The sequence below is a fragment of the Phacochoerus africanus genome, chromosome 10, assembly GCF_016906955.1.
Source record: "Phacochoerus africanus isolate WHEZ1 chromosome 10, ROS_Pafr_v1, whole genome shotgun sequence".
In the NCBI taxonomy this organism is placed as follows: domain Eukaryota; kingdom Metazoa; phylum Chordata; class Mammalia; order Artiodactyla; family Suidae; genus Phacochoerus; species Phacochoerus africanus.
This window is the reverse complement of record NC_062553.1, coordinates 31,546,194-31,573,495: the sequence shown is the minus strand read 5'-3', so window position 1 is coordinate 31,573,495 and position 27,302 is coordinate 31,546,194. Positions and strand designations below refer to the sequence as shown.

Here is a 27,302-nt window from a genome sequence, read left to right as displayed (position 1 = left end):
TGTAGGTCGCAGACGCGGCTCGGATCCAGCGTTGCTGTGGCTCTGGCTGTAGGCTGGTGGCTACAGCTCCGATTCAACCCCTAGCCTGGGAACCTCCATATGCCACGGGAGTGGCCCAAAGAAATAGCAAAAAGACAAAAAAACAACAACAACAACAACAAAAAGTTTCCTGATAAGAAATGTAAGATAAATTAAATCCAAAGCTTCTTAAGAGATGCATGTTCTCATTGATCAAAGTAGTACCTTAAACATTAATGCTTCTCTTGATGCATGCAGTGTCCTTGGGCAGTGTCACCCATGGCCGTAGTTGAACACCAGGATTTCAACTGCACCCCTGACATTGCCCACAAGCATCCTTATGTCTGTTTGCCTGGTTCCTGCCTTCGTCTTCCCGTGGTGGGTCACCCTGCCTTTAGCCCCTCTGCATTATGGTCAGGGCGCTCTATCTAACAGGCAGTTCTAGTAATGTCATCTTCCTGATTAAAATTCTCCAGTGGTTCACTGTGCCTCTTTGCCTCTCTGCTTGCATCTCTCACAAGCTACCTATCTTAATAAATCTATTATTTTTTTTTGTCTTTTTGTCTTTTGTAGGGCCACACCCATGGCATATGGAGGTTCCCAGGCTAGGGGTCAAATCAGAGCTGCAGCCACCGGTCTACACCACAGCTCATGGCAATGCCAGATCCTTAACCCACTGAGCGAGGTCAGGGATCGAACCCGCAATCTCATGGTTCCTAGACGGATTCATTAGCCACTGAGCCACGACGGGAACTCCAATAAATCTATTTCTTGCCTATCAAAAAGAAATGTGAGCTCCTCGCCTTGTTCAGCTGCACACCTGCTGCTCTCTCCACTTCCCACCCTCAGTCCAGGGAGTTGTCCTTCTTCAAAGAGAAGGACAGCTGTACCATCTCCTGTCCCTGTACCCAGGCACTGGCTGTTCCTTCTGTCTGGAAAATGCCCTCTCCGCATCCGTCATCCGCATCTGCCAAGGAGACTGCTACTCATCCTTCAGAACTTGGCTCACGTCTCCCTTGACTAACCTTGACAGACTTGGAATCATCTTTCCACTTTCCATTGTCCCTTTGTCGTACACTGCATCCCTTTGTGTCGTGATGGTCATGTTCCATGTCTGTGCCCCACTCATCTGCAGTGTCAGGAGGGCAGCAACTTTGTCTTTTCAACTTGGCATGTCTCACTTAGCTCAGTACCTGGACTCCCTATCCAGACCATTAGGTACCGCAAAGGCAGGGAAGATGCCTTATTTTATTCACCACTGCTATGCCCAGTGTCTGGCTCAGGGCCTGGCCTGTAGGAGGTGTTCAGTTAATATTTGCTGAAAGATGGGTGTTCACGATGTGGCGCAGTGGATCCAGAACCCGACTAGTATCCGTGAAGATAGGGGTTTAATCCCTGGCCACCCTCAGTGGTGTCGCTGCAAGTTGTAGTGTAGGTCGCAGATGCTGCTTAGATCTGGCACTGCTGTGGCTGTGGCATAGGCCGGCTGCTGCAGTTCCGTTCGACCTTGAGCCTGGGAACTTCCATATGCCACAGTTTTCTTTTCTACAAAGAAAAATAATTTTAAAATTGTTGAAAGATAATGGGTGTTTTTATTTATTTATTTATTTATTTATTTATAATGGGTGTTTTTATTTATTTATTAGTCTGTATGTGAATGTGCCCTAATTTCTCATAGGTCATCTTGGGTTGGGGCTCCACACATGTGACCTCATTTAATAATCTTAATTACCTTTTCAAAGGCCATATCTCCGAATAACTGTCATATTCTGATGTACAGTATGAGGGGGCCACGGTCAGGGCTTCAACATAAGAATTTAGGAAGGATGCTAGTCATCTTTTTTCTTCCTTTCTTTCTTTTTTTTTTTCCTGGCTGCACCCACAGCATGTGGAAGTTCCTGGGCCAGGGATCAAACCTGTGCCGCAGCTACAGCAACACCAGATCTTTAACCCACCACACCACAAGGGAACTTGCTGTTGATCTTATGACAGGCAGGAATGTGAACTCTCAGGTACTGTGGTCCCTGTCTTGTGTCTGATGTGTGTTTTAGAACTCAGGAACCATCAGCGAGAGCAGTTTGCTCACCAAGGCAGAATCTGGACGGACGTAACATGCACCTGCTCCAACACCTGATCTTCACTCTGATCACTTTGCTCCGGGGCTCATATTCATGTTTCCTGAACAACTGACATTTAGGTAAAATGCCAGGTAGAATTTAGGTGATTTTCGGTTTGGAAATATACACCTTTTCATTCTGTTCTCTCCAAAAGCTTTGCTAAAGATTTGGTGGACAGCCGAGGTAAAAGCCATATAATGACATGGCACGGCCTCCATTTGCTTATAGCAAACAGCCGGGTCCTTTACTACCCTTCAAACCGGCACTCGTGACACAAGCTGGACCCAGAAGTGAGTTAAGTGCCAACTTTCTGTGGGTCAGAGTTCCTTCAAGCACTGTATGTTAATCAAAAACTCAACCTTAGTTAATTAGGCCATTGGGTTGGGAAGAACTTTGGAACAAATGATTAGCTAGTTCAACGGTAGGAGAGTTAGCAGAACTTAGTGTCTTGTTCCCAGGGGTAGGTTGCAGACTTGGAGTCTTTCTTGGGAGGGGTGGGAGTGAGACTCCTGTGGGGCGTTCTTCTTTCTTGGTGGAGTAAGAGCATAATAAGATCTGCCGTACAGAGCCTACTAGCCAAATGTATTTACTTAAAGATGAAGCTGAATAGTTCCGGAATTGTTCATGTATGGGCAGAAAAGCCAGCTGCGACGTGCTTGCAAAGGTAAAGAAGTATTTAAAACACTAACAGCTCACAAGGTTTTAGACAATTTTGAGTGTTTGGCCTTAAAAGGTCACAATTTACTGTGCCTCTGCAGAAAGAAATTTAAATGAATAATATAATTATAGCTGCCCTTTATTGAATGTTTTCTCCCATATGGGGCCCCAAGTGTTTCATATCTGTCATCTTGTTTGTTGTCCTTAACTGATAGGTAGCAGGCCCACATTAGATGCGAAAGAGGAAGAACAGAGAGGTTGAGTAAAATGCCCAGGGTCACCCAGCTAGCAAGCAGGAGAGCTGAGTTTTGAGCACCTGGACAAACTCATGAGCTTCCCGTCCCTGTTATACCATCTGTTTGTGTTTTCCTCTTCTCTCCTTATCAGACTGAGATTTTTTTCCCCTTCAATATCCTTTGGTTAATATCAACCCAAATAGCCTTGCAGAATTGGCAGAAGGACGTGACCTGTTTTCTTCATGTATGTTGAGCCAGTGTAGAGCTCTTATACTGACCGGTTATGTAGCTTTCCTTGTAAAGGTGCCTAAGAATCATAAAACACCATATTTCTTCTTACCCCCTGCCTTCCATTCCACTTAGTGGTCATTAACTGCATTACTCCTCATTGGCCATTTCTGGGTCAATAGTGTTATCTTTCCTCTTTCAGAGTTCGGGTAACAGAGGCATCAGGACGCTTTGCATCAGGTCACCTACCAGCGATCAGCCATTCCTGGGCTCACTGAGGAGGTTCGGTAAGTCACCTGGCTCCATCTTCACTGTGGCTCAAATGAACATCATCCAGGTGTGGAGAAAAGTAGGTGAATATGACATAGTGACGTCCACATGTTAATCCACTCTCTTTTTTAAAACCAACACATCCTGTTTTTTTCTTCTGGGCGTTTGCTTAGTTTACTAGGCCGGAGTGTCCTGTATGTTTGTAAGTACTATTGTTCCCAAAGGACTTTCATAGTCAACAACAATGACAGAAGTGATATTTGAATGACTGCTTCAAGCCTTTTAATACTGAGTTTTTTCTATGGTGTTCACTGCATTTCATCAACCCTAGAATGCATTCCCCCCCCCCACATAATTTAACATATCTGAATTTGGGGTGCATCTTATGGAGACTTGGATTCAGTTAAATACAGCATTCCTCTGATAACCCCCAAATGACCAGCATTAAGTGTTCTCCACCTCCTATTTTTCACAAAGCACAAGGGCCTTTAAAAACTCATTTTTTAGTGACTCTGTATGATGGTTTTGAGGTGACTAGCCCTTGGACCTCCAAAGCAGTGGTGCTGGCATTCAGGACAGCCCATGTGAGATCATGGAACAGCTTCTTAGGCAGCAGATCCCAGAACCAGATATGCTTCTCCAAAGCCTGGCTCCTTTCCAGTGCTCAGCATCATGGGATTTATAAGTAAAACGTGCGATTTTAGAATATTTCATTACCACGTCCCCAGAATGGTTTGTCATTATCTATTTATGTGTGAATGAGTCCAAATTTACATTCACATTAAATGTATGGGAGGACAGCATCTTTTTAGAGTTAATGCCACAGGATAGGCAGAATTCCTCAAGCCACATGAGTCTGATTTATACAGGCTTTAAGATTTGCAGAACCTCTATTTATAGGGCCCCATGGATGATAGTACATTAATCCTTATATCAGTAGGGATACAGGTAAATAACGTTTTTCCTGCCCCTACTATGTGCCAGGCTCTGTGCTAGGTATCAGGTAATTAAGAGAGTAAGACAGAAAGTTTTGGTTTTCTGCCTCCAGGAAACTGGTCTAGTGGTCAAGTGAAATAATAAAAAGATTTGTGAGTGAGCTGAAGATTCGTAAGGAGTTAAGGGAGTTTAAAACCAGAGGACCTAGTCTAAATATTAGCGGGGAGGGTGTGCTGACAGCCAGGGAAGGAATTTAAGTGGTGTTTTTTTTTTTTGTTTTTTGTTTTTTTCTTTTTTGCCTTTTTAGGCCTGCACCCTCGGCATATGGAGGTTCCCAAGCTAGGGGTTGAATTGGAGCTATAGCTGCTGGCCCACATCAGAGCCACAGCAGTGCGGCATCCGAGCTGAATTTGCGATTTACACCACAGCTCATGGCAACGCTAGATCCTTAATCCACTGAGCAAGGCCATGGATCAAACCCGTGTCCTCATGGATACTAGTTGGGTTCATTAACCACTGAGCCATGACGGAAACTCCCAAGATATATATCTTAAAATAAGGACTTGGTCAAATTTCTGGGAGAATCTTTAAAACCCTTAGAGGTTTTATGTTTTTGTGGTTCAGACATTCTTCCTTCCCTCTGAGCATCATTTCCTAGAGCTGAATTCCAAGTCCTGTTTTCCTGCCAATCCTTTGAATTCTCCCCAAATCTATGTTCTTAATTTCCCTTATCTACCCCTTACAGGAAGGGGGTCAGCTTCTAGTGAGAGATTGTTTTCCTCAGCAAATGCATCCACTTTTCTTTTTCTCTCCTTACTTGATGGCAGGGGGAAGGTTAATCATTGGTGTGGTCTATAGACCAGATTTCTCCATCCAGAGGCCAGATTGAAAAAAAAATAAAGTGGGGAGTCCCTGCTGTGGCACCACGGGATCAGTGGTGTCTTGGGAGTGCTGGAACATAGGTTTGATCCCCGGCCCGGCACAGTGGGTTAAGGATCTGGCATTGCTGTAGCTGCGGCTTAGGTCGGAACTATGGCTCAATCTGATCCCTGGCGTGGGAACTTCATATGCTGCAGGGCGGCCAAAAAAGAAAAAGAAAAAAAAGAAAAAAAATCTATGGTTTAAATAGGACAGACAGAGGCCAGCTACTTGACCTTTTTCCACCCTGGATCATTGTGAAATTCTCAGGTTTCAAGTCTTCATGCTCTAGGTTGACATCTTCTACCCAGAGTACCTGCTGAGCAACTAGTTTAATTGATAGAGTCAGCAATTCATACATGTGCACATACACGCATACATACATACCACCTGGAACCCCAGTTCCTCTGAATTGGCCATCTTAGGCTTGCTGGTTTCTTAGTCATGAGTGAATTTGAGGTGGTCATTTTTTTTTTTTTTTTTTTGAGAGGTCTGATGAGTACAGGGGCTGACCAGGCCTAGTTAGATCTTTTTCAAAAAGCTTTAATATTTAAATTTATTTTATTTTATTTTTTTGAGATATTTTTACCTTAGTTTGAGACAAGATTGGTTTCTTTTTCCCCATATGGGAGGAAAGAGAATCACTAGCCATGACTGATATATAGAAATTTGAACTTTTAGCATGAACTTTGGGTGACCTCTCTGGCCAATCCTTAAAAAATTAACATCTAGGTCGTTACGTGGTTTTTCTCAAGCAGGGAATTCTGTGCTCCTCCATCAAGGTATGGACATTGGTGAAAAAAGCCATGGAATTTCTTTTGGATGGTCTTTAAATAAAGTAGTAAAACATTTTGAGTGCTGGCCCTTTCCTAGTCATCATAGCTTAAATTTCCATTTCAAGTTAAGTTAATAAATTAAGAAGTGGATATTGTTTAACCTGCAAGTTGAAAATACAAGTTCCTTTTGAAAAGGAGGACAGAATGGGCAGCTGAAGATACTGTTTTCTGTGTTAAAATGGCCCTTCAGTTTCCTGATTTTATTTAATGAGATCATAGATTTTTTGGAAACGATTCTCTCCAAATCCCTAAAAGTTACCAGAAGGTATATACGCTGTGGAAAACAGCCTTCCCATCATTTTGTTTCAAAAAGGCAGACTTTAACTCTAAGGTAAGCGCCTTAATCCGTGTGGTCTGCACAAGGGAAACTTGCTGAGGCACAGGTGTACACAGAGGTCATGCAAGTGAGTTGAAACTAGATCTCTTTTTGTTTACTCAGCTACCAATAGGGGCCTTCACAAGATGACCCCAAGCTGCTCAAGGAAGTCCCCAGAGGCGGTTTCTGAATGTGACTTTTCTGCTTCTTCACCTGAAAGCAGATGTTTTTTCCATCACATATTACTTCTTGCTATTTACTTTGTACCTCCTGACCTGTTATTACACAGAGGGGTAAGGTGAAGGCCCGTAATTCAATTGTACTCAAATTAATAAACTTCCAAAGGACCCCCATGATGAAAGATACTGAGATGGTTGCATGAGGAATACTAAGATGATCCTTGTCCCAGAAGCTTCAGGATCAAAGCTGAGCCTTTAGTTAGGAGGAAAGAGCAACAATAAAATAGGAATGAATTAAGACAAGCAACATCAAACTCAGATAGTTAATGGCATTTTTAAATATGCAATAGAAGTTAATGGATCTCATTTCTTATCTAAATGCAGACTTACTGTAGAGTAACCTCATCATATTCCTTTCTGGACTTCTTGTCTCCTTTTCTTTTGTCTGATTTCTGATCCAGTTCCATGACAGTGCTCATTCAGGTATGGGTCCCACTGGTGTTTTGAATTTAGGCAACTTTTCCTTGGTGTTAGAGTAATTAGGCCTAGCTCACACCTAGCCCTTTGTGAATACGGTCAACCAGTGACTTCATAACCAGGCGTTCCTGAAACTACGATGATCCTGAGGTCTACTGTCTAGACCTAAATGTTAGGAAAAACTGGCTTTCTTGGGGAAAACCGGTTTTCACAAGGACTGTATGGCTAATCCCAAACTGGATGATTTCTCCTTTTGAAAATTATTTCATTCACCTGAGCAAAAGTTTTCACAGAGCCAGTCATTCCTTTGGCACCCTTCTCCTTGATGACTTGCTGTTTGCAAAACAAGGTAACCCATTTTCAAAACTGAAAAGGTAGAGGTGGATGTGGGCCATGACTCAACCAACAACATCATGGCAGACAAGCGGTTGTTTGCCTACAAAAGGAGGACTGTCTTCCTAAGAGGAAGAAGTTGGTTCCCACTGTGGACAAGGAAAAAGAAGGCTGTGGGCATCAACAAAATGTGTGTCTCTTGGCAGAATAATGATCAATGACGGCATTATGCTTTGTGGGAGGGTATTTGGTACCGTGGAAAGCAAGAACACGCCAAGGTCGTGAGGCTCACATCTGGGGCTCAGGTCAGCATCAGACCTTTAGGCAAATTTCTTGGGCAGCACTCAAATGTCAGCCCTGAAGTTTCCAAGAACAAGGTCTTCACATCTGTCATTAGATACGCGCCAGAGAGACTGCGTGGTAGTTTGGTCAGATTGCCCCAGGTGTCCGTGTTGCTGCAGCAAGGGCAGGGGAAGCAGCATATCTGACATTCACTTTGGCTAGACTCGTAGGCATCTGTGCTGTCAAGAAATAAAACAGTAACAGAAGACCACGTTGCTTTTGACAAGAATGGCTAAAGTTCTGTCTCTGCAAAGCAAGTGAGGGCCTTTTGAAACTAAGATCAATGTCAGCAACATACTAGAGACATCTTCAGCAAAAAATGAAGTGATTATTGAGGAGTCAGGCTGGGGTGGAGGGAACTGAATCCAGACCTGATCTTTAGATCTAGGTATGTCAGTTCCTACTGATTTGTGGCCCTCTCCCTCTGTTCAATCACCAAGCAATTCTTGGAATCTTGAAGTATTAAAGTTGGAAGGAACCCTGAGGTGATGATGAAAATAAATGATAAATAATGAAAATGGCAGTATTTACTGAGTGCATGATATGTGCCAGGCACCAAAGAAGTCCTTTATTTGCATTATCTCTTTTACTTGTATGGCCTCGTTTCATTTATACAATAATCCCATAAAGGTCTTAGGATTCCTGTTTGGCAGATGAGGAAACTGAAGTATGAAAGAGAATATGTAACTTGCACAAGGTCACACAGCAAGTGAGTGAGTACATGGCAAAGGACAGAGGCCTGTCTGAGGCCACAATCTATGCTTTTAACGGGTAGCCCCTCAAAGCACCGAGGGATCCTCAGAAAAAGGCATGTTCGTTAACCTAAGGTCATTGACTGACCAGAGTCCCCAGGAGTTCTGTTACACACAGTTCAGCGAAAATGACAAAAGGATGTACTGAAAATGACAGATCCTACCCTCTGAAGTAGAAGCTATATATAGTTTAATATGCAATGATAAAGTGTTGTGGTGGCTTCTGTGTTGGCCTCCTGGTTTCCTCCTCCCTAAGGGACTAGCTGCCACCCTTAACCCAGGTGGCTAAGACCACAGAGTCAGTCCTGGATCCCACGCTGCTCCTGGGCCCTTTGAACTTTCCTTTATGCTACTGGTACAGTTTAAAGATCAAGGGAACATTTTTGTCTTATGACAACTGCTACTATCTGTATGTGCTGTTCACCTAAAACAAACCGCAGTCGAGGTGTACACACACACGTTGTAGTTCCATTTGAGGTCTGGGAGAGGTCTCTAATCTCATCCGACTTTTACTTAGAGACACCAACATGAAGAGGTTAAGACAGGTTGATCTAGGTGCTGAAATGAAGAAACCAAGGCTGGGGGTTGAGAGAAAGGAGGCCAAGCGTAGGACTCAGGTCCCAGGTCCCTTAATGCTAATGGTCTTTTCTCTTCACTCAGCTGTCTCACTTAAAATTTTCTCTGGTATCTTTTCCTCTTTATTCACACTATCACCTTCCTAGTCCTAGTCCTAACTTTATTCCTGAGCTATTGCAAGAGCCACAGAAGGAAAAAAAAAAAAAAAAAACTTGGATGAAGCTGCATCAAATGCCAGCTATGGTTGAGTGTGAAAGGTAGAAGTCTGATTTTAATTTTTCTACCTGCTTTTCTATGATTTATACATTATCTGTAATAAACGAGTACCACCTTCCTAAAGGAAAATCAAAATCATTAGTGAAATAGCCTTCTTTCTAATCTTGTAATCTTCTTACCAATATATATGTCCATTATGCAATCCTATTTGTGGCCCGCTATCAGATCAGATTCCTAAAACATGTTTTTTTCTAGTCATTATCTTGCTTCAATCTTCAGAAGGGGCTCTTCTTGCTCTTGAGAAAAAGTCTAAACTTCTGGAATCCAAAGGTCTCCTTAATCTAGCCTCACCCTTCTGTCTGTCCCCTTATCTCCACCACACCCAGCCCTGTCCTCCTTTCTGGGTGGGCCAACGTCTCCCCTGTCCTGGAACCAGAAGAACTCTATCCGGGTCCTTGGCTTATGCTATGCTGCACATGGAGAGCCCCACACTCTTTGCCCCTTTCTCTTTATCTGTCCAAGTGCTGCCTTTCTAAGCTTAGCCCAGATACTTCCTTCTCCTGCTCACCTTTGTCGTGTTTTATCTGTATCAAGGATGGCAAACAGGTTTCATTATATATACCAGGTCTAGGCAATTGAAAACACATTGCATGGAGAATCCTGAGAGCTTTTCCGTGCACAGAGGGAAAGGGTTCTCTGATCAGCAGTGGTTTCTGGAGTTCCCTTTGTGGCTCAGTGGGTTAAGAACCTGACTGGCATCTGTGAGGACACAAGTTCGATCCTTGGCCTTGCTTAGTGCGTTAAGGATCCAGCATTGCCTCAAGCTGTGTAAGTTGCAGATGTGGCTCAGATCCATTGTGGCTGTGGCTGAGGCCAGCAGCTGCAGCTCCAATTCAACCCCTGGCCTAGGAACTTCCATATGCCTCGGATGAGGCCCTAAAAAGCAAAAAAAAAAAAAAAAAATTAATAAAAAAATAACTGGTTTCTGCCAAAGGCACAAGAGGAAGTGACAGTGTTACATATTTTCCATCCAGACCTATAACCATTCTTTTAGACCTGTGACAGTCAGTACAATAGCCACTAGCTATATGTGGCTATTTAAACTCATTAAAATAAGTCTAATTAAAAGTTCACTTCCTTAGTCATGAGGCAGGCTGGGTCCTGGACCCTTTACAGCAGTACTTAGGCCTGAACAAAGGTCTCCTGGAACAACAGAATACAAAGAAACTATAAGGGGCTGAAAATAACTGTACCCACGCACAGTTGGCAGATCATGAACGAGGTTCAAAAAGGCCAAAACCCAACTGAGATTTTGAGGTGGGGAGAAGCAACACCAGGGGACCGTGTATGCACCATGCACACAGCCACCCAGGGGATGGGCAGAGCACCTAAGCCATTGCTCCAGCCCAACCCACCCATCTGTCCCTACCCTCACCCCATTTAAGGGACCAGCACACCCCACTTTGGGAGCAAGCAAGGAAAGCCGTTACATGTTTCTGCTCTCTTGTGCTGCCCTAGGAGTCCCAATAAAGCCTTGTCTGCATTCCTTGTCTGCCACTTATCCATTTCTGTTGATTGAAGAGTCCAAGAACCCAGGTGGGTAACATTTGCACTACCCACATTTTGGGTGCTCAGCAGCCACACGCAGCTCTTGGCCACCTGTTGAACAGGAAAGACAGAGAACCCCTCTATCAATACAGGAAACTTTTATCAGCTCTGTTTTAGCCATATAGTTACATAACTGTAAGACAGAGTATCTGTCTCTGTGTGTACCTTCTTTTCTCAAGATCAAAAGCTTTAAGCAGGTCATAGTTTCATCAAATGTAAATAGTTATAGACTTGGCTATATCAGAGGATTTTTTCAGGTCTGGAATTTTGTGATACATAATGCAGTGTTCAGTTTTAAACAGAAATGCACATGCATGGATACACACACACAGAGGGAAAACTGCTAAAAACATTCTAGCTTAGGAGTTACTGTTGTGGCTCAGCGGTAAAGAACCTGACTATTACCCATGAGGTTGGGCCCCACTCCAGTGGGTTAAGGATCCCAAATTGCTGTAAGCTGTGGTGTAGGTCACAGACGCGGCTCAGTTCTGGCGTTGCTGTGGCTGTGGTGTAGGCCAGCCGCTGCAGCTCCGGTTCCATCCCTAGCCTGGGAACTTCCATATGCCACAGGTGTGGCATATAAATAAATAAATAAATATAAATATAAATAAATAAATAAGAAATAAATATTTAAAAGCTTATTTAAAATCCCATTTATCCAAATATATAAGACTGTCATTTGAAGGTTTAATTTCCTGCCAGATCTACAGCTAAATTCTTCTTTGAAGAGGATCATAGCAAAGGGGAGATGACTCCACAAGTAGAGATTGTGATGGAGAATTAGGTAGCTTTTGTGAGTTAGAAGGTGATGGAACAGTGACCTCATTTTTTTCTTTTCTTTTCACCTTTTAGGGCCGCACCTGTGGTATATGAAAGTTCCCAGGCTAGAGGTCGAATCAGAGTTGTAGCTGTGGGCCTATGCCACAGCTATAGCCATAGCAATGCCAGATCCGAGCCATGTCTGTGACCTGCACCACAGCTCTTGGCAATGCCAGGTCCTTAACAGACTGATCGGGGCCAGGGATCGAACCCACATCTTCATGGTCACCTGTCAGGTTCCTTCCCACTGAGCCACAACAGGAACTCCTCGACCTCATGTTTTGACAACCAGACCTTGTCCAGAAGCCCCCAGTTAATGCTGCTCGCCCTTTGCTGTGTTGCTCTAAGTGAGAGATCAGCAAACTCTGGCCCACTCTGATGCCAGTTTTTGTAGGTAGCTAAGAATGGTTTTTACAATTTTAAGAGTCCATCCCCCCAAAAAAGAAAGAAAAAAAATGTAACAGAAACCTGTATGGCCTTTAGCAGAAAGTATTTACTCTGACTCTATGCTAACAACCAGTGACCTTCATGTGCAGATTCAACCACTTTTCAGGAAGGCAAATTGCTTTCTGAAATGTCATAAGGGCGCTGTGGCTCAAACATGATGAGATAAAACTCCCTTTTCTCCATGTGCTGAATACAGAGAAAGGTGGCCAGGCTGGTGGGGCGAAGGCCCCTGCCTTTGTATCTGAAGCAGCCAGAGGCCTTGACTCTGTTCTGAGTGCAAAGCACAGTCCTTGGATCCAGTCTGCGCCTTCTGGTCTTGACGTTGGAAATTTGATGAGTCACAGTTTCTGGCTGTGTCCTCTGACATTCGGCATTCACAGGAAGGAATTCTGAAGGCCCCTTGAGGGGGGAAGCTGCGCTCCTTGGTCACCCAAGCTTATCTGAGGAGGGAGCCAGGCCTGCCTCTCTGTTATTCCTTCTCTTTTTTTCTCTTTCAGACACTCCTTTCAGTGCCTGAGGGATCTAGATTGCGCCTGCAGATAGAGGAACCCCACTGGGGCCGCAGACAGCCACTGGGGCAGGGCTGGGCCAGTATCTGAACCTAGACCGAAGCCCTGCCAGGTGGGCCTGAGGCGAATGGCAAAGTTGACAGTCTGAAAAGTAAAAAGGGACTCTTCCTTTTCCTTCAGATGCCTCATGGCCAGGGGTCCAGGGCGTCAGATTTCCAAACCTGCTTGGTACCTACGACTGTTCTCTAGGTCTTACCAAGGCTTGGTTTCTAAAAAGCACCTCTTGGAGTTCCTGTTGTGGCTCAGTGGTGATGAACCCAACCAGGATCCATGGGGACATGGGTTCGATCCCTTGCCTCGCTCAGTGGGTTAAGGATCCTATATTGCTGTGAGCTGTGGTGTAGGTCACAGATGTGGCTCGGATCCCAAGTTGCTGTGGCTGTGGTGTAGGCCGGCAAGCAACAGCTCCAATTCGACCCCTAGCCACGGGTTCGGCCCTCAAAAAGATGAATAAAATAAAATGCAATGCTCTCTTCTCAGTCTAACCCTCCTGTTTGGCATCTACCCTTTTTTTCCTCCTCCCCTTGTCTCATTCTCTCCTCCAGGCTAATTTTCAAAGTTCTGTCACCCTAGGCTTCTGTGTACACAACTGCCTTAAGTATAAGCTAGTGTGTCTGGCATCTAATAAAAACCCAAATTTACAAAACAAAAAAGATTTGAAAGGTAAATCTTCCCTTTGTTAAAGAAATAGTCGAGCCTGTCAAAGATTAGTATCTCCTCCTCCCTCTCTCTCCTTTATATGTTTATCACATTCTATGTTTCTTTATAGCTCTTGGAATTGGGGGAGAGTCCCTGGTGGGCTTCAAGCAAATTCAGTTTCATGTTTGCAGATCGTAAGGCACAGTGAGTGTATACCCTTGCCCCCATGCTGGGTCATAAAAAAATTTATTTTCTGGAGTTCCCATTGTGGCTCAGTGGAAAAGAACCCAACTCATTTCCATGAGGCTACGGGTTCGATCCCTGGTCTTGCTCAGAGGGTTAAGTATCCAGTGCTGCTGTGAGCTGTGGTGTAGGTGGCAGACTTGGCTTGGATCCCACATTGCTGTGGCTGTGGTGAAGGCGGACAGCTGTAGCTATGATTGGACCCCTAGCCTGGGAACTTCCGTATGCTGCAGTTGAGGCCCTTAAAAAAAAAATTACTTTTCCTGGTTTGTTTACTCTCAAACCTGAGCTCATTAAATATGTCCAGTGGTCTGGGTCATGATCGTACAAAAAACAGGACCTTGGCTAACTGATAACAGTGGTTGCATTTGCTTCAGTTGGTATGGATTCATTTGGAGAAATTACCAATTTATTCTCAAGGGTGATTCTAGCCCAAGCACCAAGCTCCCAGCCGCTTCCAATTAAGAGGAATGAGCAGTGCCTGCGCACCTTCGCTCGGCTTAGAATTCCCAGCCGAGAACTATGCTGTTGTCATGCCCAGGGAAGCATCCATTAGGAAAGTCTGCTCCGGGTCAAAATGGAGCAGTTTCTGGATAGAATTTTCTGATACACAGCCCTGAATTTCATCATTGTTCTAATAGCAGCACACAACTGAGACAGAGAAGGAACAGAAATCGACTTGCTAAAGTCTGAGATGCAAATATTTAGAAAAACCCATCACCTTTGGGATTCTCATTATTCAGAGTTCCGTGTAAGCCTTAGAGTTACAAGCTGAGATTTTTGGTGTCTTGGGGGGTTCCAGTCTTGCTTTCCGGCAATAACTAGCTTTACTTATCATAGTAGTACTTTGCCACATAGGATTTTGGAGATGATTGAAGAGGTAATATATATCAAGAATTTGGTGCTGGGTCTGGTATACAATGGGTGTTTAATAAATGTTGGTATTAGTGTATTAGCATGTATGTAAAGGGCGTGGTCTACTGTAGCTTTTCTCAGACTTTTTGGGCTCAGCACATCTTAACAGGCAAATTAAATAAAGGACACTCAATTAGACATAAACTTCTGACAAGCAATGAGTAATTTTTTTTTAGTGTGCCCCAAATATTGCATGGATACTTATACTAAAATAATTGTTTGTTATTTATCTGAAATTCAAATTTAGCCCTGCATTTTTATTTGCTAAATCTGACAACCTTGTCCTTATATTCTTAAAAATTACTGAGGAACCCATAGTGGTTTTGTTTATGTGGGTTGTATCTGTTACTATTTACCACATTGGAAATTCAAACTAAGAAATGAAAAATGTATTAAGGGAGTCCCCTGGTGGCTCAACAGGTTAAGGATCCAAGGTTGTCACTGCAGTGGCTTTGGTCGCTGCTGTGGCCCGGGTTCAATCCCTGGCTCAGGAACTTCTGCATGCCTTGGATATAACCAATATAAAGTACTTCAAAAATAATAGTAATATCTTGGGGTTCCTCTCGTGGCTCAGCAGGTTAAGAACCCGACTAGTATTCATGAGGATGCACGTTTGATCCCCAGCCTAGCTGAGGATAAGAATCTGGGTTAAGGAGTTCCTGCCCTGGCTCAGGGATTAATGAATCCGACTAGGAAGCATGAGGTTGCAGGTTCAATTCCTGGCCTTGCTCAGTGGGTTAAGGATCCAGCGTTGCCATGAGCTGTGGTCGCAAACATGGCTCGGATCCCGCGGTGCTATGGCTCTGGTGTAGGCCGGAGGCTACAGCTCCAATTAGACCCCTAGCCTGGGAACCTCCATATGCTATGGGTGCAGCCCTAGAAAAGACAAAAAAAAAAAAAGAATCTGGGTTAAGAATCTGGCATTGCTGCAAGCTGTGGTCTAGATCACAGACATGGCTTAGATCCCTTGTTGCTGTGGCGTAGGCCAGCAGCTGCAGCTCTGATTCGACCTTTACCTTGGGAACTTCCACATGCTACAGGTTTGGCCCTAAAAAGCAAAAAAAAAAAAAAAATTCTTATGTTAACATAAACAACGCTTTTTATGAAAAACTATTTCCAAAAATCCGTATGTGATAGAGAGCATGTTATTGATATTTTGGCAAATCTCTTTAATTACTGACTTTATAGAAGTCAGTTATGTTGTTATCTGCTTCTGCCTTCAATCTATTGATATGTTATTAATTAATTAATTAATTTATTTATTTATGCTTTTTAGGGCCGCACCCACAGCGCATGGAGGTTCCCAGGCTAGGGGTCTAAGCAGAGCTACATCTGCCGGCCTATGCCAGAGCCACAGCAACACCAGATCCGAGCCGTGTCTGCGACCTATATATACTACAGCTCACAGCAACGCTGGATCCTTAACCCACTGAGCGAGGCCAGGGATTGAACCTGAACCCTTATGGATGCTAGTCAGATTCGTTTCCGCTCTGCCGCAATGGGAACTCCTGATGCGTTATTTATATATTGAAGTAAATAAAAGAGTATTCATCTTCACAAAGATACGTATTGCAAAAAGGATAACTGAGAACATTCTTCTTCAAAACTGAATCCAAACACTGTAAGAAATAGTTCCTTAAAGGTTAGATGCAGTGTAGACTCTGCAACCATATTGATGAACTTCTCATGCTCTTGTATTAAAAGCCGCTGGTTTATTTTGTACTTTGAATGGATCTTCTACTATGCATGATGCTATGAATAGGTTGTTTGGAAAATAATGATTTACTGAGTTGCGAAGGTCATCCAAATATTGACACATTTCATTATACAATATTAAAAAATGACATTTGTTAATATCACAAGTAATCTCATCAAAAGCCTTTAATTATTGGCAAACCAACCATAAAGCTCAGGGTGGTGAATGCAGCTTCTTCAAAATTTTAACTTCTGCTTGAAAGCTCACACTTTATCATTGGAAACAAATACTGTCGTGGTCTTTGTTGTTGTTGTTTGTTTGCTTATTTGTTTTTTTTGGCGGTGAGTGTGGCAAGTGAATATTCCCTGGCCAGGGATGGAACCCTTGACACAGCAGCTACCCAAGCCGCTGCAGTGACAACGACAGATCCTTAATCAGCTGCACCACAGGAGAATTCCAGCTGTGGTTTTTGAAGTGACAGGTACACTTCACTTGTTTTCCAGAAAATATCTACCAAATACCATAGTTTATCTGTTGGTCATTCTTTCAAGTAAAAACAGTGTTCCATGACCAAAGCACCTGTAGTTCATTCTGTAACTCAGTCACACACGTGACTTTCTTTGAGCCTGTCATGATTTGGTTTGCAGCAAAAGTGCTTTATGCATGCTTCCCATTTCATCACATAGAATATTAAAAAAGATACATACTCAAGAGTCAAGATGTAATAAAATTAATATTTTCCTTCTTCAAGTACATTCTTAAAGAAATCGCTCTCGAAAAATAGCAACAGCAGAGTTCCTGTCATGGCTCAGTGGTTAACGAATCCGACTAGGAACCACGAGGTTGCGGGTTTGATCCCTGCCCTTGCTCAGTGGGTTAAGGATCCGGCGTTGCCATGAGCTGTGGTGTAGGTCACAGACGCGGCTCAGATCCCGCGGTGCTGCGGCTGTGGTGTAGGCTGGCAGCTACAGCTCCGATTGGACCCCTAGCCTGGGAACCTCCACATGCCGCAGGTGCGGCCCTAGAAAGGCAAAGACCAAAAAAAAAAAAAAAACCAAAACAGCAACAGCAAACAAGTTCAAGGGCCTGACAGTAAAAAATGCTATGATTTTAGTACACTTTGCTGCCACTGCCTTATTTTGTGCTGAAGTGCCAGCACTTTTACTCTCTACTGCCTTTTCATCATTGGTGCAAATGTCAACATGGTGAAAAAAGGCAGAAATATTATTATTATTATGAAAATAGTTTTGACCTTGCAGATCTGTGCTCGCTGAGGGAAGCCAGGGACCTCACTTTGCGAATGGCCAGCCCAGTGGCTGAGGTCCCCGTGCTGTACACTGTGGCTGCATCATGTACAGTCCCCGTGCTGTACACTGTGGCTGCTCTGTTCCGGAGCCTCTTCCGGGTGTTTGCGGAAACACCAGGAACTATTGGGACCTTCCGTAGGGTTTGGTTGAGGCTTGACTGAGGGACCAGAAGTTTCTGAGGCTACACTCCCAGTGTTCTCTGAAACCCTCTCCAGAAAACTGAAAGGAATTGAGTGATTGAGGTTTCAAGACCTTTCCCTGATTCTGGGAGACTCGGCTCCAAATTCAGTATTCACCTTCTGCTGCTTCCTTCTGTCCTATCACTAGTGTCAGAGAGTTCAAAACCCCTTTCAGAATCTGGAACCATCTTACAGGCCAAATATATGCTAGATTCAAAGATAGGCGAGCTGGAGGCGGGCCTCTAAAGCTGACACGCTCTAGAACAGGCCCACGGCGATAGAGCCAGAGGCTGATTTTTCTGCCCTAACAGAACTCCGCAGTTAAAAACGCCCATGTGCTGGCATACCCAAAGCAACAGCATAAAACTCCGAATTGCTGGCATGGCTGGAAGTGGGAAAGCGCTATTATAAAATACTTACAGTGTATAGATGTCACAGTGCTTTCTCAGGGACACAGAATTTAGTCTCTGAGCAACATGAGATACAATATTTGAATACAATACAGTACACCAAGGGCTATATATAAACACAGGGAATTTTAACACAGTTTACAGTGGGTTTTTTGTTGTTGCTGTTTTTTTCAGGGCCGCACCTGTGGCCTATCTATGGACGTTCCCAGGCTTAGGGGTCGAATCAGAGCTACAGCTGCCGGCCAACACCACAGCCACAGCAACTCAGGATCTGAGCCATATCTGCAGCCTACACCATAGCTCACAGCAACACCGGGTCCTTAACCCACTGAGTGAGGCCAGGGATCGAACCCACATCCTTGTAGATACTAGTTGGGTTCGTAACCTGCTGAGCCACGATGGAAATTCCAGTCCACAGGGTTAAAGTCAAATATTGAATATGTGGCCACAGGAAAATGAACATAAAGGCTTACATGAAGTGGCAGAATCCATATTACCTGGATGGCTTTTGCAGTTGAGTGAGGGCCCTGACAGTAGATTTCAAAGTGAGCAGGACAGATTGTCTTTGGATAAAAAGAAAAGGTGAAAGGAAGGGACTGTGGACCCCAAAGAAAAGGAGCCAAAGAACAGGGCTCTCATCGAGCCCAGAGAGCGTGTGTACAGGTGGCTCTGGGTTTGGGCAGCGGACCCTTACCTTAGTCCGTCAAATGAGTGGGCTGCAGGGTGCCTGTGGTGGCAGAGGGTGGCCCAAGTGGAAAGCAAGGCTGGGATTGGACCAGCTCTGACTCTGAGATCCGCACTTATCAGCAGTGTGCGTGCCCTCGGGCAGACTCTCTGAACCTGAGTCCTCTGTCTGATTAAATTAAAGGAGATTGTATATCAAATACCTGGTAATCGTAGGCCTTTAGTCATTAGTACGTATTCCATGGCACGATTTGATGGTTAGATTTTTTGCTTTATTCACTTTTCGCAACCTCTTTCCAATGCAAAACAAAAACAATACTACAGCAAAACCCTCTCAGGCCTCCAGCTGGAATTTACTCCGTGGAAGCACTACTTTGGATTCAGATTTTTTTTGTTTTTGTTTTTCTTTTTAGGGCCACACCTGTGGCATATGGAAGTTCCCAGGCTAGGGGGTCGAACCGGAGCTGTAGCTGCTGGCCTACACCACAGCCACAGCAAGGCCAGATCCGAGCCGCATGTGCAACCTACACCACAGCTCATGGCAACAACAGATCCTTAACCCACAGACTGAGGCCAGGGATCGAACCTGCGTCCTCGTGGATCCTAGTCAGATTTGTTTCCACTTAGCCATGCAAGGAACTCCTGGAGATTTGTTCCTTGTTTGAGGAGTAAGAAGGGCACATAGGGACTGCAGTGGCCAGGAGGTGGGTTATAGGGGTCGAGAGACCCTAACAAATAGGGTAAGGGTTCGATGAGTCCAGAGGGAAGAAGATAGGTGAGGAGAAGAGCACTCTGAGGGGAAACGTGCCGCAGTTAGCAGGGGGACCCGACTAGACCATGTGGGGACTTGAGGGCGCTGACAGGAGGTGTATCTGAGGGTGCGGGGTTGGAGTGGGCAGCCCAGGAGTGGCAGCAGGGAAACCCTGGCCTGCCAGGAGAGTTGAGCTTCGACCCAGGGACTGTCACCAGTCACCCTGGGATCTTGGCCATTTCTTGAATCCTTCTGATTTCTCTTCAGTAGAATCTGGATGATAACACATCTGTCTTACCCTCCTCACCCGTTTGTTTGCTGTGGCACATAAAATAACAGAAGAGAAATTCCCGTCATGGCTCAGCGGAAACGAATCTGACTAGCATCCATGAGGACGCAGGTTCGATCCCTGGCCTCGCTCAGTGGGTTAAGGGTCCAGCGTTGCCGGGAGGGTGGTGAAGGTCACAGACGCGGCTCGGATCTGGCATTGCTGTGGTTCTGGTTTAGGCTGGTGGCTACAGCTCCGATTGGACCCCTAGCCTGGGAACCTCCATGTGCCGTGGGTGCAGCCCTAAAAAGACCAAAAAAAAAAAAAAACACAAGAGAGAGGGTGGTGGGAACAGTTGCTTTCCACACTTTCCACATACGCATCATCCCTCTCAAGGAAATGGGGCAGAAATGGAAGGAGGGTAGAAAGGGGAAAAGGAAAGAGAAACGAGGAAAAAAGAAAGAGAAGGGGGCAGGTAGGCATCTGTGTTAGAGGCGAGATGAATTGAGAGAGAAATGTTGTGAAAGCACAGGCGCTGGCAGCCTGGGCTGGAGGCAGGGAGGCCCTCACCGCGCCCCGGTGCCGCAGATAACCGGGCATTTAGGATACCCACCCAACGCAGATTAGTCAGTCCGATCTGGGAGAAGTGAAGTCAATTGCCCTTAGTCACAGCACTAACCTAAGGCATCTGTAATATGAGGACACTGAAAACAAGATAGGGCCTATATACATGAGGGAGAGGGGAGGAAAAAAAGGCAAAAATTCTTGCTTTAAAAGTATAAAGAAGGGCTCCATGCTATTTTCTAGGCTCTCAGATTGGAAGTGCCAGCAGTTCTTTGGTAAATCTTACCTGGTTCTAGACATTTTTATTTTATAGATGTGGAAACAGGCTCAGAGAGGGTAAGTAATTTACTCAAAGTCACACAGCTGGTGTGTAGAAAAGCTAGGCTCTCAATTCTGTGTTCATTTTCTTTCTACCCCCTGGATGTCCTAAAGGTATGAAATGTAGAATTCTGACTAGTCCTGGTGACTGGAGTGTGTGTGGGGGGTTGGGGACCAGAGAATGGGGTGTCTTATTTGCTTAGCCTGGCTGTGTATGATTCTAAAGCCAAAGTCAATTCTTGCTCCTCCTCACTATGACCTTGGAGTAGGCTTGACTGTCGCTAAATAATTCTACTTTGTCATTTCTTAGACCTCCAAGAGCAGGTAGGTTCATGCTGCCCACTTGAGCTCCCGACTCCAGTGAGCTCCCTACGCAGTTTCTGTAAAACCAGGCAGACGCTTCCTGGGCACCTTCTGTTTATCTCGTTAACCCTGGTGGTACCAAGAGGCACCTGACATTCTGAGTATGCTAATAATTCGGTGCCAGCAAGTTTCTGTTATCCTCCAGTTGTAATTGTTAACTTGAATGGAATGCAAAACTTCTGGTTTGAAACAGAGTTGGTTTTTAACTGTGAATTACTTGACCGGTATGGAAAATGGGGAGTACATTTTGTCAATTGTGGAAGATGGTTTATGAAAAGCTGTTTTGGAGCTGCTCTGACAAATAGAAATATTTGGTACATGGAGCGTCGCTCCTGTATCTGCAGACTCACTGGTGAACTCTACCCCTTAGTAACTCTTGCCTTTGACACTTTTTCATGTTCACAAGCCAAGACTTGCTTGGGGCTTAGAACAATGAGCTTGTCCTAATGCTGCTTAAAACAAAAGCCACACAAAACTCTAATGCTTCCAGTGTTCAGGTTTGTTTCTGTGAGTCCTTCCTGCTAGCCCACCCCCACCTCTGGCAAGTTTGGGATTTTTTTTTTTTTTTTTTTTTTGCCCCTTAAGGGGAAGTGTGGAAATAGAGCCTGCCCGTTCATTTGCATTATTGCACATCACACGATATCTTTGCGACCATTATATTGTGTTCTCTCAATGGTATTTGCTCTGAGGGTGGGACACGAGGCTGTTTAGTGTCTCGTAAAACATTTACCAAAAGCACTGAGCCATGGTTTTGAAGGGCATTCCGTTGCCAGAGTGTGGGAGGAGAGAGCGAGCAGGAGAGCGAGCTCCAGGTGCTTGGCAGGTACTGGTTTCATACTTTAGTATTTATCCCCGTTTCAAACTTCAGTTTGTGAAGATCCGGGTTCCCTTCTGCTGAAGGGGTGGGGAGGGGGCGAGGGGAGAAGGGGGCCAGGTCATTGCTTGGCAAACTGTATTTTTTCGTGGCTCAGAGTCCCCCCGGGTAATTGTAATCTTCAGTTTCGGTCAAACGTTGTTTTCGCTTTTACTAGAAGGACGTGTGTGTCATGGAGACGAGGGTAAAATCTACCTGTGCTTGAGGTTTTCCAGTGGCCTGATTCAGTAGTTAGTTTGCTGGGGTAAAGAATTCAGAACCAGGTGCCTGCCGTGTTCCTAGGAGGCGACGTGTAACCTTGTGATTTGCGCCTCATTATACCCCGTGACTCATTCCATGAAAAGCTTTTGCTAAATGGTGGCTCTGGTTTCGTGAAAATGCTTCTAAACTTTCTTTCCTCCCCCACCCTCTGCCCTGATTAAAGGTCAGCTTGAAAGACTGCTTCTTATCCTTAAATTCTTGTTTTTTTAGAACGAAGTTGCTAGGAATAACTTTATATACCGATCATACATGGTTTTGGAAACAAATGACTTAGGACTTCTCGGGAATACGAAGCATGTATAGTCTAGCTTTTTTTAAAAAAAAAAAAGAAAGAAAATATGAGCATATATGATAAAACTAAAGCCACAATCAAATGTTTACATTTGGCCAAGTGTAATAATGATATCCTGGACACAGATACCTAGATTTGCTATTTGTGGCTAATAGGAAAATCCAGAAGAAGAATGGCTCCAAAAGATTTCTGCCATGGCCAGTTGTTGGGGAAAGGAGTTGCAGGACAATATCTGCCGTGTAACAAGCACTGGGAATCTTTAGTCTGTTTACTCTGTCTCATGGTAGGAAATCTAAGGCTAAAGATGGTACTGAAGTTAAGATTAGACCACAAGCTGATTGATTGTGAAAGAATGTGACTTGGGTACTCTTTGCCCAGTGACGCTGGCAGGGAGCAGCCGAGAGTCTTTTTCTCTGACAAGTTCCCTGTCCTGGCAAAATGGCTGGAATAAATGATTGTTTCAGAATTAGAGGAAACTTCCTTCATGGGAGAAACTTCTCTGTGGCTTTGTGTATTTAGGCAAATCAGACTAAACCTAACAACTGTGGAGGGCCAAAGACGTTGAGTTCCCCCGAGGGAGAGCAGAGTGGATTGTTTTTCTCTGTGTATCAGAAAATTCAGTTTAGCAAGGAGCCATTTCACTACCCTGAGCACTGAAGTTTATGTAATTCAGCGATAAGCAGATTAACGTTTTCTTACCTCTCTTTTAAGATTTCGAAACAGAGGTAAGAATATTTGCTTTCTTCTTGTCCGTCCCATAGATGCACCTAGATTGCCTAAGAGTCTGTCAAACTTTTGACCTTCAGTGATATCGCTTAAATCCAAACCAGACTCTGACCAGTGAAGGAACTCTTGCATTAATTCTACTGTTTCTAAAGTAGATTGATACAGTTTTATGTTTGAAATTTTATCAGACACACCAACAGTCTGGAAAAATGGGTAAAAGTAAACCATTTCCAGACCCTGTTTCCCTTTATTTCATTGGGAAAATCCTTTGTTTGGCATTTTCACATTTAAAGCCCCAAAGATCTGTAGAGAGTTATAAGGAGCTAAGATCAGCAAAAGCTACATTTAGGAGTTCCCATCGTGGCCCAGTGGTAACAAACCTGATCACTATGCGGGTTCGATCCCTGGGTTAAGGATCCAGAATTGCCGTAACCTGTGGTGTAGGTTGCAGATGTGGCTCAGATCTGGCGACAGCTCCATTAGATCCCTAGCCTGGGAACCTCCGTATGCCTCAGGTGTGGCCCTAAAAAGAAATACAGAAAAAAAAAAGCTACATTTATCTCTCTCATTCGGAGTTTCTTTCAGTTACATGATAGTTTGTTGATGAATCAACTCAGGCATCAAATTAAACCCTGGATAAACTGGCCCCTATATCTGGCATTTTAAACTTTGCTGCTATTCCTTGTGCTATGTTAATAATGCTTCTATATCAGGCTGGCTTTATAAAGCATATATGTGAGTAAAGGCTCTCCACAGAGGTTGTTTTCACCTGTTCCTTCTGGCCTTTAGACTGCAGGTTCTTGGTTTGAAGTATGTCATGAAGGTGAAATCTTTGTGGGCAATAATAGGTCCCAAATTAGGTGGCAGTTTGCAACATGCAGCAATGCCCAAGGAGTCAGGGCTATTTGCGCTTGCCTGAACAAAGCTGCCATGCAAAGGTGCGGGCGGGTGACACCCACTTTTTGAGATGATTTTGAGTGACCATACCAGGAAAGTCACATTCATGGGAACTTTGGATCAGAGCTATGCAGGCAACTAGAGGAATCATCATAAAGACATGGGCTATTTGGGGCTGGGTTTCTTTTGGTAAAAACTGACTTTGTATAGATTAAAAATCCTTCACTTGTCTAGTAACTCTAGGTCTTAAGTAAAGCAGAAAATAGTCCTCACGGCGGTCAAAAAATTAATGCCATTAAGTCCATCGGAGTCTCACTCTGTGCCTATTGTCTCTTGGTTTAGGCATCTTGCCGTAGCTTTCCTGGCTTCTGAGTGCACAATAAATCAGAACTCTTCTTCATTGACTAATGATCATTCATTCATTCATTCATTCAACAAATACTTACTGGAGTCTCATCCTAGGCTGGATTCTCATCTCTCGGTTCTTAAATATCACTTCCTCAAAGGGACCTTCCTAGATGCCCTGAATTAGGTCCTATACACCCCTTTTTAAGAGAATGACCACACTTGTTTCTTGTCTCTGCCAGAAAAAAAGTCCACCTTCACGGATTGTGAATCTTATTCACCTCTATTATCTGCAGTGCTCAGCACATACTAGTCATTCTAAAAATAGGTACCAAATATATGAATGAAAGAAAGCAAATGAGAAGGACCAGTGTACTTAGAGGCAGGCACATAACAATGAAAAATAGCCTCAGATAACAGGGAAGGGGCAAGAAACAACTGTCATGCAGTATAGAAGCTCTGGCTCTTGAAAGCCCAGCTCAACTGTGTAAGTTTCTAAGGAACGTCTGGGTTCACCAAGAAGAAGGATGTGCTCAATAGCATTTGTTTAAGATGATAGTGAGGATTACGAACAATTTAATGAAGATTCTCATCGAAGAAAGCAATAGTTTTCTTACTTCAGTTATTTGGAAAGTTTAATTATATGAGTAATTTTTTATTCCTGCAATTATGAGGTACCAATGAATACATGTATCACTTAGGTAAAATGCAAAAAGAGCCTAGAAGAATGCATGAGAGAAAAACATCAGTGTAATAAGATTAAGTCAAGTAAGTGCTCTGAAAAATATTATTTTAAATATTATTTATTGAAGTATGACATAAAGACAGTGAAATGAACAACTCCAAAGTACACAGCTTGATTAGTTTTTACATACACCTGCATAACCACAAGTCTTAGTTCAAGATATAGAACATTTTCATTGAGCTTCCTGTGCCTCTTCCTGTCACCCACCCTGCTCCAGGTAACCATATTCTGACTTCTATCGCCATACATTAGCTTTGGCTGTTCTTGACCTTCATAAAAAAGGAATCATATATATGTGCTCTGTTGTATCTGGCTTCTTTCACTCAACACTTTGTGACAGTCATCTACATTGCTTCATGTAGCTGTAATACATTCCTTCATTGCTGCATAGTATTCCTTTTGGGGGGGGCTTTTTGTCTTTTTTGCCTTTTCTAGGGCTGCTCCTGTGGCACATGGAGGTTCCAGGCGAGGGATCTAATCAGAGCTATAGCTGCCTGCCTACGCCACAGCCACAGCAACGCGGGATCCGAGCCGAGTCTGCGGCCTACACCACAGCTCATGGCAATGCCGGATCCTTAACCCACTGAGCAAGGCCAGGGATCGAATCTGCAACCCCATGGTTCCTAGTTGGATTCGTTAACCACTGAGCCACGACGGGAACTCCGCATAGTATTCCTTTGTAAAGAATACACCACAATTTAATTAACTTGGTGGTGTTGGGGGATTAAAAACATGATTCTATGAGCTGAAAATCATTTCCTGTGCATGCCAGCTCTTTAAAGTGGTCGACCTCAGGAGGGAGAAATTAGGAGTTTGGGATTAACATATACACTGCTACATATAAAATAGATGATCAACAAGGACCTACTGTATAGCACAGAGGAATCACTCAATAACCTATAATAACCTACATGGGAAAAGAATCTGAAAAAGAATGGATATATGAAAAAGAATCGATACACACACACACACACACACACACACACACAAGTATAACTGAATCACTTTGCTATACACCAGAAATTAACACCATGTTGTAAATCAACTATCCTCCAATATGAAACAAAAATGAAAAAAAAAAAGTTCAGTGATCTCATAAAGGGTATGTTGGAAATATTATCACCTGAAAGGACAGGAGAGAAGTGGATTTGCTAAGTACTCTGCATGGGCCATTTATTTAACTGAAACCATTGCCCTAGGAGGCAACTGCCACTGTTTGCAGATGAGGAAACTATCCCTGAGAAGAGTTTCATGACTTCGCATTTGGTCTGAACTAACACACAAGTTGTTAGTTACAACAGAGAGCAATCCTGTCCTGGCAAAGACCATGCCAGATGGCTGTTGAGGCTGTGCCATCTCGTTAATGAAGACTCAGGTTTTTAAACAATAGTGCAGACCTGTATATCTGCTCTTTGAAAGCCAGCCGTTGACCTGACTTTTCTTAGGTCATTGTCTCTTTCTCTTCAAAGTTTGTTTGGAAAAGAAGACTCCCGTGTGTGTATATTTCATTCTCACTTTTGTTTATGAATACATTTTTTGGTGGCTTATGAATATATATATATATTTTTCAGATGGTACAATCTAAAATCCGTTTAGCAACTATGGAGTTTTTTTGTTTTTTTTTTTTAAGATCAAGTTTCAGTATCTGCATAAAGAAACGTTCAATTACTGTAAGAAAGGTAGATGAATTTCAAGTCAGAATTGCTTGAGAAATTTCTGGGAGGCAAAGGTCACGTCTTTCAGTGTGGGGTTTGAGGGGCTTTAAATTCTGACCCCTAGAAGGGTCGTATATCAAAATCTCTGACTCAACCGAACATCTTGGAAATGAACACAATTTCTAAATTTTCTTTTCCTTACTTCCTTTCTTGATTTTCCACTCCACAAGTATGAGCATTCACGTATGTTCCATTCTTGTTTCAAAAGTTACCATGGGATTGCTTAGGGTGTCCTTCAATTAGAATGATAAAAGGGAGCA

At 43.7% G+C, this 27,302-nt stretch overlaps 1 protein-coding gene across 6 annotated transcripts in view; it reads left to right on the top strand.

Annotated features, from left to right (window-relative positions):
• RBM47 (RNA binding motif protein 47) overlaps positions 1 to 27,302 on the top strand; it is a 184,254-nt gene that overhangs the window by 66,920 nt on the left and 90,032 nt on the right. For 5 of the 6 annotated variants that reach the window (XM_047797998.1, XM_047797993.1, XM_047797996.1 and 2 more), the window contains one exon: positions 3,459 to 3,543. Coding sequence is in view for 2 of the 6 variants with exons in the window: in XM_047797993.1 (XP_047653949.1) it covers positions 3,459 to 3,543 (85 nt within the window). In the remaining 4 variants the exon portion in view is untranslated. Of the gene's footprint in view, positions 1 to 3,458; positions 3,544 to 21,863; positions 22,011 to 27,302 lie in introns of those variants that run through there. The other variant, XM_047797995.1, reaches the window with a different exon arrangement.